This window comes from Rhinoderma darwinii, chromosome 13 (genome assembly GCF_050947455.1).
Source record: "Rhinoderma darwinii isolate aRhiDar2 chromosome 13, aRhiDar2.hap1, whole genome shotgun sequence".
NCBI classification, from domain to species: Eukaryota; Metazoa; Chordata; class Amphibia; order Anura; family Rhinodermatidae; genus Rhinoderma; species Rhinoderma darwinii.
In genome coordinates this window covers 17,145,398-17,162,972 of record NC_134699.1, presented here as the reverse complement: position 1 = coordinate 17,162,972, position 17,575 = coordinate 17,145,398, and the positions used below count along the sequence as shown (strand labels likewise).

The 17,575-nt window shown below is 42.8% G+C and overlaps 1 protein-coding gene across 1 annotated transcript in view; it reads right to left on the bottom strand.

Moving 5' to 3' along the window:
• Positions 1–15,258, bottom strand: part of PLCD3 (phospholipase C delta 3) — a 61,162-nt gene extending 45,904 nt beyond the window's left edge. Inside the window, exons 1-2 of the mRNA XM_075846997.1 lie at positions 14,908–15,258; positions 335–493 (exon numbers count right to left, since the gene is read on the bottom strand). Of these exons, the coding sequence (XP_075703112.1) occupies positions 335–493; positions 14,908–15,034 (286 nt within the window). The 5' untranslated portion in view covers positions 15,035–15,258. The remainder of the gene's footprint in view (positions 1–334; positions 494–14,907) is intronic.
• Between the last annotated feature and the right edge of the window lie 2,317 nt (positions 15,259–17,575).

Genomic DNA, 17,575 nt, shown 5'->3' with positions numbered 1-17,575 from the left:
TTATCCCCCACACTCCCTTTCCATCCTTTGTAGGACAGGAGGGCGGCATGGCTCTTTACCTTCAGTTGTGTGCAGGTTCCAACAGCCCAAAGAAAATGGGGATATGGCTAGCTTCAGCAAGGACCACAAAGCAGATGCAAAGATGGCATCTATGGTATGTAAACCCTTGCATACAATGATTGCTATTATCCGTCAGTCTATGTCACTGCATTAATTGCTCAGGATTAGCTGCAACATCAGAAATATTTGCACCTCTTAAGCGCAAGGGTTTTAAATAATCATGGTCGAATATGCCAGTGAATCTGCCACTTGGCCTTTGCCTATTGGTACTCACAGATCTGCTTGGAACGTGCCTTTTTTGCTTTGCTTTCGTACCAGATGGTCATTCCATCAGATTCCAGCCTGTACAGTCTTTGTCGTCGCCACCCTGGCTTAATCTTCCAGAGCTGAGTACCCACGAGCATGGTGTTCACATCTTCATCATCCGAGAGAGCTGCGGAAAACAAAGCAGAATGTAGCATGTCATCACACTGATGGTTACGAGGTCAAAGGACCCACGGTCTCCAGTCAGCAGCCACTTGATGCCTACGAGTCACTGCATGGGACCTGTACAGTTACACTTAGAAGACAATGTGAGGCCTGTTCATTTAATATGTCTCTCTAATATATATATATATATATATATATATATATATATATGGTATGAATACGAAAGGCTGCATAAATATCATGTTATCCCCCTTTCATTCCCTGCACAGATCAGTGGATCACGGTGTACGCGGACGTGATAGAATGATATTTATGCTTCACAATAATAATGTTATCCCCTATAAAACACCTTCAGTTGGCCATCAAATGTATATAATTATTAGGTACAAGACGTAGGATGGGAGGGAGTCCAATTCAGGTGCATTTTCCATCGTGTCTGATCTGTTCCGGTCAATGCACTAGTTTCCTATAGTTTATCAACGATCATGTATTTATTAAAACACACAAAGATCAAGACTTATTGGACAGATGGATGCAGGTTATCCGTAAGTTTATGGTCCTTTCTGTGCAGCCATGTTTGTACACATGTTTTGCAGGAAAAAACAAGCCTGTAGCATGAACCATGATGTGTCCCAAGCAGACAGACCGGGTCACAGCAAAATATACCATTCAACCCCATCTGATGAGACAGGCACAGGTCAGTGGGCAGAATAGTAAGACTTTTACTTTGCAGCAGCCCCAAACACCCCCCCTCCCCCAACAACTACGTGACTCAGATTTGTATATTTGGCCAGTCTTTTCAGGCTGACCACAAAGAGTCTCCTTCATTACAAACAGTTTATGGAGTGATAACACAAACCAAAGCGGGAGACACCTGGGAAATCACAGTGCAGGCCAGGAAAAAGTAACGGCCAGTAAACAGAAGCAAGCGAATGTGGAACATGGCGAAATAACGAGCAAGATAGAGCGGCAGATGAGATCTCAGACAAAGGAAAGGTACGAGGGCATGTAAAGGATGAAATCCTCTACAGGTCTAATTTACAGCAAAAAAAAAAAAAAAAGTGTCCCTACAGATTACAATGTCTCCTAGAGTTAATGTGCCCAGACAGAAGATACTGGTCAGCAGAGGGAGTCAACAATCTAGGAGGCTGAAAGAAATCCTTACAAGAACGATGTGCGTTGGACTTTCCTTGCCCAATTTTAGGATTCCCCCAAGGTGTCCATCCACTCCTATCTTGAAGCATCAGAGATAAACCCAAGCCGGATGTGAACCCTAGAGTTAGACTTCTACAAAGAAGGCAGAACATACAGCAAATGTACGTACTATAAAACAAGACATGGAATGGTTTAGCGGGTCACGGACTCCATGTTCTCTGGTGGTAGACATGATAAATTATAGCAAGTCAGGGATCGGTGTAGGACTTGTCTATATCAATGGGAGGAAGGAATGGGAAAAAGAAAACTCCAGTAGATGGGTATTGCTCAAGGTAGAGCCCATGGGTGGTAAAACCCTTTAAATATTCTTTCTAAATGCCGCCGCACGTCCTTATTCACTTGCTACAGATAAACAGACGGCGTTTGAGTAATAAAACAAACAATTTTAGCTTTTGGAAGGGATAACTGGATTTTGCAAAATACAATTTCAAGAATGTCCGGATTCCGCCTGTCAATCCTTAAGCTCCTGTCTGAATCGAAATCTTGCTAAGAAGCTTTAGTATTGAGGCTAATGCCGGATACATTGCGTGTTGTCCTAAAATATACAACAATTCAAGGTTTTAACCTTCATCCATTGTCAGCGGAGCCCATTCCATGTACCAATGCTTGGCGAGGAGGACAATGCCACATCGGTCTCCAACTAATCTTCCACTTTGGCCCAGAAAACTCTAGTTCGGTGGCCTGCGTTGTCCATGAGGTGGAAACCGTTAAAGGTGTGTCCAGTCTGTTTGCTCAATTTCCAATGTTCGTCGGAAGGAATTTATGAGGACGACACTTTTTACTGTCGAATTAATGAAACGTTGTTTGACTAATAAGAAAGCAACGTCTTGGAGAGGAACATTTGATTAAACATGTTCAAGGACTTTGTTTACATCATGTCTTAATGTGGCAGGAAACAGGTTCATCCGAGGAGAAAACACATCCAATAAACCCAACAAATAGTAACCTAAAACTTCTCTTATTGGGTGGTCATAAGAAAGTCTTCTGTGTGACGCATTTATTCATCAAATTTGTCTACTTTCCATTTTTGAAATGTTTTTGGAGTGAACCATGGAATAATATACACAACATTGCAGCCGAAGAACTTACTGGAACCTTAAAGGGGTTTTCCAGGACTTTTATATTGCTGGCATATCCTAAAGATAGGTCATCAATATGAGATCGGTGGAGGTCAGACTCCCGACACTACCGCCGATCCCGATCAGCTGACCTGAAGGTGCCGCGGCATTGAGTATACCAGACACCGCACCATGCACAGCCATAGGAGCGGTGTCTTGGATTGCAGTTCCAGGTCCCGTCCAAATGAATGGGACAGTCAGCTGATCAGCGGGGGTGCCGAAAAGGGGACCCCCACTGAGCTGATAGATAAGCCATCGATATAAAAGTCCTGGAAAACCCCTTTAACTCCCTAAAAGAAAAAGTTAAGAGTGAGGGCAGTAACCTCCTTTATTCCACTCGCCCAAGTCAAGTTTATAAGAGTACAGGAAGCGACGTTTTGTAAGACCCATTTCTCACACTGGAGAGCTGGTGGTCACCAGTATCCACAGTCATTACCTCTCTTTAATTTCTTTATCAGAAAGGAAAAATTACCAGTCACTACCAACTTTTCAGTTTGAGGACCCTGCTGTATACCTCCCATTATCTCAGTGTCGTGGATTCCAGTGAGTGTGAGCTATTGGGGTATATAAACATCATAGAGGGGGGTGTCCACTCAGAATCCCCTTTATGATCCAGATTGGAGAAGGACTTGACACAACAATGCATTACATGATCACCAATTCACTTTGGTTTTATAAAATGTTTATAAGAGATTAGAGAAAAAAAAAAAAGAAAAGGTGCCTCCATTTTTTTCTTCCAGAAACAGCGCCACTTTATCCTTTGGCTGTGTCTGGTATTACATCTTAGCCCCATTCAAGGCAATAGGAGTACGTGGTAGTGTCAGACACAGCTAATGGACAAGAGTGACACTATTTCTGGAAGAAAAAAAAAGCAGACACTTTTTTTCTAATCTCATAAAAGCCCCAAAAGTCTCGTACTTTAGGTTTAGTGTTCTTTAACACCTGGGGGCAGAGATGGCATCAGTGGCAAGAAAGTCCAAGATAGGATGTGCTCTGCTTCAAGAATAACGAGAAACACTAAAAAGTGCACCAACAATAAAGAGCATATGGTCTATAAGAAGAATAAAGTACAATCTCAATATGGAACGTGTTTTTTCCTGCCTAAACCCAACTATATTATATTCAAATCAGTGGAAGGAGGTTTTGCTGCCAACATTCTTCAGTCTGATCAAAATAAAAATCAGGGCTCAAGTCACCAAAATGCAAGTAAAGTTTTTTCTGCTTTGAAACTGAAATGATCACCTCGGTGTCTGGAGGCACGGATCATCCACAATTGCAAAGTGATGAGCAACCCTAAAAATAAAATAAAAAATATGCTTACTCCGTATTATCCAAGGAACAACCTGGCCTCACACATTAGCTGATCCCCCAACTGCAGCAATCCTACTCTGCAGACACCTAAACGATGGTGGAACCAGAGATATAACTAAAGGGGGTTTTACACTGGGCGATTATCATGCAGACTAACGCTCATAACGCTAGTTGCAAATTTATTGCCCTGTGTAAACCGAGGAACGATCAACAGATGAACGAGCGCGATCGTCTGCTGGTTATATCATTTTAAAAAAGTAAAATATTATCGTTGTCGGCAGCACATCTCCTGTGTAAGCCGGGAGACGCGCTGCCGACACGATAATAATGTATGGGGACGAGCGATCGGAGTAACAACTATGTGACAGGAGCAAACGAGCGCAGATCAACGAGGTCTTGTTGATCGGCGCTCGCTGCACCGGCCGGTGTAAAAAGGCCTTAAGCAAATTAAAGTTCAATCAAGTCAATACATAGCATAGAGGAAACCCATGCTGTGGATGTGGGGCTCTAGGAGCGGGGGCCTAAGCCGGGATGCACCCCCTTGTTATTAGGTGGAACCTTCCTCTTCTATTTACGCCATTGAGTACAACATGCCTTCTTTGTGCATCTAAACTGAGGCCAAAGGATAACAGAGCCAGAGCTGGACTGTCGTTACAAAAAACTGATTATATATATGCCAGTAAGAAATAAAGTTCTGCCAAGATATTTTGTCCTTTTATGCCCTCATGTCAATACCCATTTATGTGTAAAGAGGACCGGTCACCTCTCCTGACACCTGTTTAAGTAAATAATTATTTCCAATACAATAATTCCAGATCATGTATTCTTAGAACTCTGCGTAGTGCCATTCCTCTGTTCCTCCTCCTGGAAATGTATAAATAAAATTGACAACTGCATGTGACCATTCCCCTTGTGAATGGGGCTTGTCCCTACAGACTATCTGCTGATAAGTGGAATGGTAACACCCAGTCGTCAATGTATTCACACATTACCAGGAGGAATAACAGAGGAATTGTATAACGCAGAGTTGCAAGCAAAGATGCTCCAGAATAGTTTTTTCATTGGGAATACAATTATTTACTAAACCAGAAACGTCAGGAAAGCTGACGGGTCCTCTTTAACCCCTTGATGCACCATGACGCACCGTACGTCATGGTGCGCCGGGTGATGTTTGGAGCGCACTCACGCACTGAGCGCGCTCCATATGCTGTGGGTGTTGGCTGTCTTTTACAGCCGACACCCGGGACTAAGTCGGGAGCAGCGACCGCGACTGCAGCATCTGAGGGGTTGAAAAGAGGGGAGCGGCCCCCTCTGACAGCTAATCACCCCCCCCCCCGTAGCCAGATCGGGGGGCGACGATGGTTGTTATGGCAGCCCAGGGGCCTAATGAAGGCCCCCAGGGCTGCCTTCATTCTGCCTCTGTTAAGCCCTGCCTGTGACAGGGCTTAACAGATGCCTGTAAAAATGACGATATACTGCAATACATTAGTATTGCAGTATATTGTACCAGCGATCTAATGATCGGTGGTTCAAGTCCCCTAAGGGGACTAATAAAATGTGTAAAAAGAAGTGATAACGTTTTTAGTAGAGCAAAAAAAATAAAAAGTTAAAAAAAACAAAAAACCCTTTTCTTATTTTTCCTCTAAAGCAAAAAAAAGTACACAAAATTGGTATTGCCGCGTCTGTAAAAGTCTCAACTATTACAATATAGCGTTATTTAACACGCATAGTGAACGCCGTAAAAAAATAAAAATTGTAAGCCGCCAAAATCGCAGTCATCTTAGCTACCAAATTTTTTTTTTTTAGAAAAAGTGATCAAAAAGTGATATGTACCAATAAACGGTGCCAATAAAAACTACAGCTCGTCCTGCAAAAAATAAGCCCTCAGACCGCTCAATGCATGGAAAAATAAAAAAGTTATGGTTCTCAGAATGTGGTTAAACAAAACAAATTTTAACAAAAAGTTTTGTTTTTTTAAAGTAGATAGATTTATATAGATTTGATATCACCGTAATTGTATGGAGCCACAGAGTAAAGTTAAGTTGTTGTTTTTACCACACGGTGAAAGACGTAAAAACGGAACCCAAAAAATAATTTTTTTGCAGCTTCGAGTAAATTATATGGTACTTTAAATGCTACCAATAGAAACTACCACTCCTCCCGCAAAATAGAAGCCCTCACACCGCTCTATTGACGGAAAAATAAAAACTTTATGGCTCTTAGAAGGCGAGAAGTGAAAAATTAAAAATCCAAACAATGGCTCGGACCTTAAGGGGTTAAGATGAGTGAGTAATGCAAAATAGAGAACCCTATTAAAAAGGCTTTAGCTATTAAGGTAAGGCCACACGTAGCGGCCCTGACACAGTCAACAACCGCGCCAACATCATGTTCGGCGCAGCGGTCAAATATCCTGTTAATGGCCATTAATTAATACACCCTTTATGGCCGCACAATTTTGCAGGTAAAGGGCCGTTTTACCTGCAATAATGCGCGGCCATAAACCGGGTAGTTGACAGCCGCGCCGAACATTGGCCGCGTCGCGACCGTGTCAGAGCTGCTCTGTGTGGACTTATTACTTCAAATGATTCAGCAGTTTTACCCAGAGCTGGATTTGCACGGGTCTGACAGCGGAGAAGGGGGAATAACTGAATTATTTATGTTTTTTCTAAAAATAAATTTGAATAGTTTAAAAAAAAAAAAATATTCAATGAATTCAAGAACCTCTTCAAAGTTACCAGTCATCCCCAAAAGCAAAAAACCAGGACAAATATGACAAATCTTAATCACAAAATTATGAATAATTTAAAAGCTTAAACTGATGCACGGTTAAAGGTGTTGCACAGGATCAAAAACCATATGGTTGCTTTCTTCCAGAAACAGCGCTACACCTGTCCGCAGGTTCGGTGTGGTACTGCAGTTTAGCTCCATTGAAGTGAAGGTGTATGATCTGCAATACCACTCAACTTGTGGACAGATGTGACATTGTTTTTGGAAGAAAGCGGCAATGTATTTATGATCATGGACAATCCCTTTAAGCTTATTGCAGGGCCTGAGGATTCAAAGACTACCCTGTGTCCTGCACCGCCCCCTCAGGCCCTGCACTAGGGATAATCCAGTTGGAATGAAGTGTTCCTTGAACGCCTAATGCAAGGTATAGTGTATGTATATTACACACCATCGGATTGCTTCATTTTTGCAACTTAATGTGGTTTGTTGACCCAGAAAAAGGGGGTGCAGCTAAAGGAAAAGGGGAGGAGTCTTGCAGAAACATGGGCGTGTCTAAACCGATAAGGTAATAACTCTACAACGGAGTCTTGTGGCAAATTGCTTTCTGCTAGAACTCGCATCTGTTTAGATTATACACGGCAATCAATGCGAAAATCCAGCGCGGTCTAGATTGTAAACCAGGTTCTACGAGAAGGATCAGTATGAAGATAAAGCTTTAAATGGTCACTCGGTAACTAAATATAATCTTGCATGCTCAGCCTGCAACTAAAATAAGTTTTGCATCATCATCCCAACCACATGGTATGTGTTTAGCAAATATCACACAGCTTATGAACAATCACTATTAGGGTATGTTCACACGGCGTATTTTCGCCGTATAAACGGCCGAAAAATCGGAGGCAGAATGCCTTCAAACATCTGACCATTGATTTCATTGGGTAAAACTGCGTTTTGTTCCGACGGGCCGTTTTTTTACGTGGGCGTTTTGAAAAACGGCCGCATAAAAAAATGGGCGCGAAAAAGAAGTCCAGGTCACTACTTGGGACGTTTTGGAGCAGTTTTCATAGACTCTATAGAAAACCGCTCCAAAAATGCAGTGAAAAACGCCACGAAAATCACGAGTGGCTTAAAAGAAGTCTGAAAATCTGGAGCCGTTTTCCCTTAAAACGACGTCTGAAAATACGGAGCGGTTTTCAAGTTTGCGTGTGAACATAACCTTAGGAATGGCATTGAAATCAACCAAATCCAGGTCATGAGGGAAGAACTAATGTTGTCCTGTATATCTGGATGTATTTGCAACTTCTCAAGTGTTGCTTCTCTTGTGTAGGACTCCGAGCACCATGATGGCAATTGCAGACCTGCCTAGGTTGGGGTGCGGGGTTGATCTGTGTCTGCAAATTGTGGCACATGCACAGACTGCAGTATAATGGGGTACAATACACCTCTATACGTGCCTAGGCAGGTGCACAGGTTAGAATGTGACGTTTCAGCGCTATAGTGTTATAACAACGTTTTCCTTTTTCTCTTCCTAAAATAAGGTTTGCATAGGACAGACTGGTTGCTATGGACATATTGCCTTACAGCTATGGTGTGTTACTTAGCAACCAGTCTGACTCCGATTACTCAGGTCTTTGGCACAGAATGGGGGAAAGGAGCCTTTGGATTAACCAAACAATGCTTAATTTTCTATTCTTAGTGATAAGATAAAAGGGGTTTTCTGAATTTTACATAGTTCATTATTGCCGAGGCACCCACTGAATGTTCATAGTCCCTTCACTCCAGTATCGACACAGTGTCCATGCCGTTGTGTACCAAAATAATGGGACTGTGGCTCAGTCCCATTCATTTGGTGCAGCCACATGCAATACTGCAGTATAGGTGCTGAAGTGTTCCAGCAAGCTCCGGTGCTCTTTTGTTTTGCCCATTGGTGGTGAACCCCTCACCCGACACACATTAATGACCTATCCGAAGGATATTTTAATACTTTTTTTTGTAAAAATTAACTTTCTAAATGACTGAATTGCTTGACATAAAGGAGGTGTTTTTATGCTTTACAATGCTGTAAAATGGAGAAAGAGCAGAGGAGTGAACAGGACGACTCATGTAGAAAGTTACAGCTTAAACCATCCACATTTTGATTTTATCTGTAATACCCCATTTCTCCTGAAGTGGCCACTGCAGGAGAAATGTGCGGCTGTCTGCGCTTCCCCGCCATCCGTTTCAGCTGCTGGAAAGTGGTGATTGACTGATCGCCAGCGTGTCATCTTTTAGGTAAGGGTTTGTCCAGATGTGCATATTTTTTTTTGAGTCTTTTAGTGTCCATATAACAGCCTCAAGACCCCGTGATTGATGTAAACAGAAGTTAGATCACCTTAAAACCCTATCTAAGTTTAGTTCACTTGAACGGAGGGTGAGTTTCTGGCTCTTGCGAATGTAATACGGATGCTAAAATGTAGTCGTCTGAATAAGGTCTTAGGTAGAGAAGAACCAAACTTTCCATTCTGCAGCTCTTAGGCCTAGTTCTAAATCTAACTAGCACGTGGCTGTACTACTCATACTCAGATTAGATCAGATCACTGGAAACTAGTTGGCTGCAGTCAACCGTCACCAGTTATATCACTGGACAACACAATGTATTTTATGCAATGCAGTGATTCATTGAGGCACATTATATTGCGTAGTTTGTGCCTTAGGAATGACGGATCCCATAAAGGAGACTGGAAGGTTTACCGGTGTAACTGCTTCCATCCCTTATGTAATGACATTCTTCTCTTGTGTACTAATATGCAGAAATTGTCACAAGTGTCTGGAAGCAAAAACAGGGACAATTATGTAATTTTCAAGAAAAGAAGAAAAGCAGTTATGAATGCTGAGAAATAATAAATAATATCGTAAATGGTTTGCCTGCGATATGCCTTCTTAGGCACTGTTCAGTTTTGTTTTTTTTGCAGGCGGAAAAATCTGAGACAGATTCTGATCTGCCTGCACGCTATTTGCCGCGTTTTTCGTGGCGGTTTTGGGTCGCGCGGTCAGAGACGTAAACGCCCGAAGATAGGGCATGTTGTTTGCGGGAAAAAAAATGCTTCCGCCTACCATTGAAATCAATGGGAGGAATTTTCAGACGTTATTTGGCGCGGTTTCCGCGTCAAAGAACATGCCAAAATGTCCCCCTTAGGGTATTTTGAGCTTATATATGGGGTTCTCCCCAACTTGTGAGGCAATTACAATGTAAATGCAATTTTCAGCAAACACCTGCAGAATATATGGGTCTCCCAGCAGCATGACCCCCTTATGATCAACATGACTAGGGGACTTGCATCCTGAACTATGGCTGTCTAAACAAGGCCTCCTATTTAGAAGTTAACTAAACTTTAAAAAAAACTTTTCACATGTCACAGTGACGCGTCAGAAGTTTTGATCGGTGGGGGGTCCAAACACGGAGACTCCACCGAAAGCTTAAAACTAAGCAACAGAAGCACTCGGGTGAGCGCTGGGCCGCATAGTTCCTGATAGGCTTTCCTCTAAAAGTGGATAGGCTATGAGCCCCTACACCGCTTGCTCGGCCACCCATCAAAACTTCTGACATGTCACGTCACATTTTTTTTTTTTTATAATTGACAAAAATATAAGGACACGTGACTAAACCGGACATGATTTGTCTTTAGGTTGCCTGTAACTAAACTACATTCTGTCTAAGTGATTACAGAAGTAGTGACTGAAAGTTCTACCTGCTCACAAAACGCTCCCTCTCCATGTCATCCCGGCCTGATTCAAGTTCCACCCACTTAACAGGAAGAACGATTTTTGATTTTAGATTTTATTTTGCAGGACATGGTTTCCAGGAAATGTTTTCCACCTGCCATCGACTTTAGTGGACTCAATAATAACCCTCCAGCAACTTTTACTAAATGCGTGTTTTATTATTCATATACCAAATGTCCCAGTGCAACAACAGCAGGTGTGTATACGGCTGTATTTTGTGCCCTACACCATAAATTAGCAACCGTGTGGTCAATAATCATGCTGTCCTGGCCAACGCCTGCTCCTAAAATACAGGATGATAAAACGTATAGACTGGAGCAGGCTGACGTCACACGACTCCCACCATTTATAGACTGTGCTGAGGTCTTACGATAGGCGTCAGGGGAAATTAGTAATCTATACATAAACTCCGCCGTGTCACATGCAGAGAAGCAGTAGTGATAGACAAACACCATCCACTGTAATCACGTTAGCAGCAATAATCCGTATAATAATAATGTGCAATCAATAATGAAATAAAATAAATCTGCTGACATTCTGTAGAGTGAAGCCGGCCCTCCCACCGAATACAGAACGGTACAGCAGAGGGCTCTGAGATTGGAGTAGTGTAGGGTTGTAGATGCTGCTTTAGGAGGGCTGATAACCCTGCTCCACCCTTATTTACAGTTATGAGAACTCCACTCTAAATACATCGCTTAAAATGATTCATTAATTCGGGTGAGGTCTATGAGAAGATCTGTGGGAGCGACTTTGATAACATTGAAACAACGTGGGGCTTACGATTGGACTATATTCACACCGCGATTGTGCACTTCATTTGAGAGAGAGAAAAAAAAAAGGATAGTGGGGAATGGGACACGATAATAAATTTGTATTGTGTGGAATACAGAGCGTGTGGATGACTGACATGACAGCCTACCCAGAGCACTGCTGGAAGACGGGTTGGGATAGGCTGCCCACAGAAGGAAGACGGGGGGTATTTTAACAATGGGCTAGTGGTGTGAGGTAACGTCACAAAAGTCGGCCATGAACATGCAATAGGTGTAATCTGATAAGTAAAATAGATGACATCATAGAGGTTATTTTAATAAAGCCAGGAAAGATCTAGATCATTGTATCATATAATTACATTATGTTGGGCACTGCCACCAAGGAGCTTGCAGTCTAACTTCTCTGCCACTTACTGACACACTTTGATAGGCAGAGATCCGCTGCGTGCCAACCTGTTAGTTGCTCCTGAGCATCATATTATAAATTGTCAGCATGGATTGTAATGAGAAACATATCAAAAGTTGCAGAATGAAGTCGGTTGGTAAAAAGTAACATACAGCATTGCAAAATGCAATTCAATAAATCCTAGTAGCAATAAAACGAAGCTTCAAGTCAGAATATGACATGCAACAACATATCCAGGCTTAAATCTACAGAAGTTGGATAATGTAAAATATTTAGCATTACTGTTAGGGTATGTGCACACACACTAATTACGTCCGTAATTGACGGACGTATTTCGGCCGCAAGTCCCGGACCGAACACAGTGCAGGGAGCCGGGCTCCTAGCATCATAGTTATGTACGATGCTAGGAGTCCCTGCCTCGCTGCAGGACAACTGTCCCGTACTGTAAACATGATTATACTACGGGACAGTTATCCTGCAGCAAGGCAGGGACTCCTAGCGTCGTACATAAGTATGATGCTAGGAGAACGGCTCCCTGCACTGTGTTCGGTCCGGGACTTGCGGCCGAAATACGTCCGTCAATTACGGACGTAATTAGTGTGTGTGCACATACCCTTAGTGTCCAGATATTCAATCTTTATCTCCATTCATACATAGAGCTGGCTTTAAAAATTCTGCTGGTTGCCCTTGGAAACAGACAGCAGAGTGGATGTTAACTGTTGTCAGTCATGTGACCTAATAGCTTAGTTCTAACAGAGTCATTCACATAGCAGTAATGCGACCGTGCATCAGAGCAACGTATATAGAGCAAAAAAATGGGAGTCGCCCCATTGGGCTTGGAAACAGGATTTACGAATTACACCCGACAGCATAATGGGTGAAGTGAACAACATTAATTATCTGATTTAAACGGCACTCGTTAAGGTAAGGACCCACGTAGTGGTATAGACATAACTGCAAAGTGCCTGACAGATGCACCGCCACTCCGTGTGGCGCGGCTGTAAAATTGGAGGTTAATAGTCGCGGGTTGCTGCAGGTGAAACGGCTGTGTACCTGCAAAATCGTGCAGCCATTAGTGTGTCCACTCTTCATCGCTGCACGATTTTACAGGTAAACCGCCGTTTTACCCACAACAAAGCACGGCCATTAACTAGAAATTAGTTATCTGTGCCGTCTCAATGCCGCTCCAGAGACCCTTAAGTGGTGAGATATATATATTAGGCAGCAAGTGAACAGTCAGTAATTGATTTTGTTGTGTGATGATGTGCTGGAGGCAGGAAAATTGGGCAAGCGTAAGAATCTGAGCAACTTTGACAAAAGCCAAAACATCTAAAAAAAAACAGCAGGCCTTGTGGCGTTCCCAGTATGCAGTGGTTAGTACCCAACAAAAGCAAGGACATCCGGTAAACCGGGCATAGACATACAAAGTTTAATGAATCGCGTGCTGAGAAAAGGCTAGCCCATCTGGTCCCATCCCACGGAAGAGCTACTGTAGCACAAAGTGCTGAAAAACTTACTGGTACCTATAATAGAAAGAGGTCAGAACACACAATCCATCAGAGTTCACTGCATTTGGGGCTGTGTAGCCATAGACCAGTCAGAGTGCGGACGCTGACCCGTCCACTGCTGAAAGCGCTTGCAATGGGCACGTGATTATCAGAACTGGACTATGGAGCAATGGAAGGCGTCCTGGTCTGATAAATCATGTTTTCCTTTAAATCATGTGGACGACCGGGGTGCATGTGCGCCGCTTACCTGGGGAAGAGATGGCACCAGGATGCACGATGGGTAGGCGAGTTGGCAGAGGCAGTGTGATGCTCTGGGTAATGTTCTGCTGGAAAGCCACTTACCACCTACCTAAACATGGTCGAAAAACAAGTACACTCCTTCATGGCAACAGTATTCTTTAACAGCATTGATAATGCCCCTGCCACACTGCAAATATTGCTCAGGAGTGGTTTGAGGAACATGATGGAGTTCAAGATGCCAACTCCAAATTCCCCAGATCTTAAGCAGATCGAGCATTTGTGGATGTGCTGGAAAATCAAAAGCCTGGTCCATGGAGGCTGCACCAAATAACTTACAGGATCTGATGCTAACATCTTGGTGCCAGATACCACAGGAACCTTCAGAGATCTTGTGGAGTTCATGCCTTGACAGGTCAGAGCTGCTTTAGTGGCATGAGGGGGGGGGGGGGGGTCTATAGGCAGGTGGTTTGAGAGTTATGGCTGATCAGTGTGTGTATGTATATATATATATATATATATATATATATATATATACACACACACACACACACACTTTGATAAATACGCTTCCATGCTAACCAGGCAAGCCATCACCGTGCAGTCTCATAATTAAGTTATAACGACTGGTTTATAGGTTTCCTGTGTATTCCCTAAAGAAAATGAAGTAAAACAAACAGAGGAGATAATGTCACCTTGCAGATTATAGTTTTTTTTTCTCCATTTTCTTAAATGCAAGTGTGACCTAAAAGATGTTTTTAGTCATTTCTAAGGAAGTTCCGGTAACACGTTCACCTAGTAGGTGTGCCTCCGTATATATACCAGCAGATAACCACTGGGCAAGGTGAGATGTTACGTCTGAATGTTTTGTTTTTTCTGTGATCTTGAGAGGTGTAAGTAAGAGGCAGTGCACATACTTTCCAATGTGAGTGGCTGCACTTATACTGCCAAGGTCTCCGCTGGAATTTCATGGCAACCATGGTTTTATTCCAATTCAGATTTACTCTCTCGATGCATAAACCTTCGTCCTTCGCTGGCACCATAAAAGTCAAATCTAATGTGACCCTTCTGTGACTACACACTATTGGACGGTATGGTGTGAGGGTGATCTCAATGTTTGTGTAGACTACATCAGACTCATGCCGATCTACATACAATTATTTACTGTCCTTTTATCATTATATTCTATGTAAATCCTCAAATCAGTCCGTGTTATTCATTTTGTGCTTTCCTACATAACACACGACTGTAAATAAATAACTTGTATAGTAACAACCCCCCACTACCCCCAGGTCTCCGCTGCGTACGTACAACCTATTTTTCCACCATCTCGTCATTAAGGTGCATGGATAGACAAGACTTACCCATCTTCTTGAAGGCTGTCAGCCCATGGCTCCTGGCACATTGGACCTCCTGCTCCACAGCCACTTCAGGTTCTGCCTGGTACTTTTTCTGTTTCCCCACACATATCGTGCTCCAGAAGCCTGGCATGGCATCCACTGACTATACCCGCCTAGTTGCCCACCCTCTAACTCCTGCCCCTACTGCCGAGATCTCTCTCCTTGTGGCTGCACCTTCACGATCGTCGCTACTCTGTCCCAATTTCTATCATCAGCTCTGCAACCTACTTGTGCCTGTTCATATTCCTGTTCTACTTCGCCTTCTCTCCCTTTCTGTCTCCGGAGCCTTTGTGTGTAAGCAGCCCCGAGTCCTGCCTCCTTGCCTCGCTCCTCCTTAGCACTGATTTCCAGTTTCTGGCCGGCCTTCCTAGCCTGGAGTCGCATTACACTGCCACAGTCACTCAGTATCTTAAAGTTGAAGTCCTTTGGAGTGGGGGTAGGCTCAGATCTCTGGGGGGAAATGTCAAAAATAAAATATATAATAATCATATCTTACCAAGTACGGACAAGACGTGATGAATAATGCTGAGAGCTAGGGATGTCAGACTAGAAATATTAAGAAATAGAACTATTAATTCATTAGGGGCAGACTAGCTAGAAATACGGTGACCCTCAGATGTCCCTTGCACCATGTACCCAATAATATGGTCATTGGTCCCCACAAGTCTGATCATATGAAGTTTTCAGGTGCCATACGGATGTTTGAGAAAGTCCATATTAAATGTCTATTCTCTTGCTGGTATTAATATATCAACAGGGCCCAAAAAGGAGTGTTTTAAAAAAAAAATACAATTACTTAGAGGCTCTGTCACCACATTATAAGTGGCCTATATTGTACATGATATGATCGGCGCTGTAATGTAGATTACAGCAGTGTTTTTTTATTTAGAAAAACGATCATTTTTGAAGGAGTTATGACCTATTTTAGCTTTATGCTAATGAGTTTCTTAATGGACAACTGGGCGTGTTTTACTTTATGGCCAAATTGGCGTTGTGGAGAGAAGTGTACGACGCTGACCAATCAGCATCATACACTTCTCCCTATTAATTTACACAGCACATAGCGATACAGCTATATCGCTATGTGCAGCCACATACACACACTATAACGTTACTCAAGTGTCCTGCCCGTGAATATACATTACCTCCAGCCAGGACGTGATGTCTATTCACAATCCTGACACTTCTGTAGCGTTTCTGTGAGATTTACAGCAAGGCAAGCATAATCTCGCGAGATTACGATGTAAACTGTCATTTAAAATGAGATTACGCTTGCCTTGCTGGAAATCTCACACAGACGCTACAGAAGCGTCAGGATTGTAAATGGACATCACGTCCTGGCTGGAGGTAATGTATATTCACTGTCAGGACACTTGAGTAACGTTACTGTGTGTGTATGTGGCTGCACATAGTGATGTAATAAGAACACTACCTGCTGTGTAAATGAATAGAGAGAAGTGTATGACGCCGATTGGTCAGCGTCATACACTTCTCTCCACAACGCCCACTTGGTCATATAGTAAAACACACCCAGTTGTCCATTAAGAAACTCATTAGCATAAAGCTAAACTAGGTCATAACTCCGTCAAAAATTATCGTTTTTCTAAATAAAAAAACACTGCTGTAATCTACAGGGTGGGCCATTTATATGGATACACCTAAATAAAATGGGAATGGTTGGTGATATTAACTTCCTGTTTGTGGCACATTAGTATATGGGAGGGGGGAAACTTTTCAAGCTGGGTGTTGACCATGGCGGCCATTTTGAAGTTGGCCATTTTGTATCCAACTTTAGTTTTTTCAATGGGAAGAGTGTCATGTGACACATCAAACTTATCGAGAATTTCACAAGAAAAACAATGATGTGCTTGGTTTTAACGTTACTTTATTCTTTCATGAGTTATTTACAAGTTTCTGACCACTTGAAATGCTAGCACCGGCTTCCAGTATCCGTAGTTTCAGTTGCTGCACATCTCGTATCTTCACAGCATAGACAATTGCCTTCAGATGACCCCAAAGATAAAAGTCTAAGGGGGTCAGATCGGGAGACCTAGGGGGCCATTCAACTGGCCCACGACGACCAATCCACTTTCCAGGAAACTGTTCATCTAGGAATGCTCGGACCTGACACCCATAATGACATAAATAACTCATGAAAGAATAAAGTAACGTTAAAACCAAGCACACCATTGTTTTTCTTGTGAAATTCTAGATAAGTTTGATGTGTCACATGACCCTCTTCCCATTGAAAAAACTAAAGTTGGATACAAAATGGCCGACTTCAGAATGGCCGCCATGGTCAACACCCAGCTTGAAAAGTTTCCCCCCTCCCATATACTAATGTGCCACAAACAGGAAGTTAATATCACCAACCATTCCCATTTTATTTAGGTGTATCCATATAAATGGCCCACCCTGTAGATTACAGCGCCGATCACATCATGTACAAGATAGGCCACTTATAATGTGGTGACAGAGACTCTTTAAAAGGCAGTCCAGGACTTGGAGCGTGCTGCAATGTGAAGCGATGCTTGTCTGCATTTACTTTTCTATGCACCAGTAGTTGGCAACTTCCATAGCAGCCATTTATGACGGTAAGTGCCAACGCATGTGTGACATGCTTTTTATAACA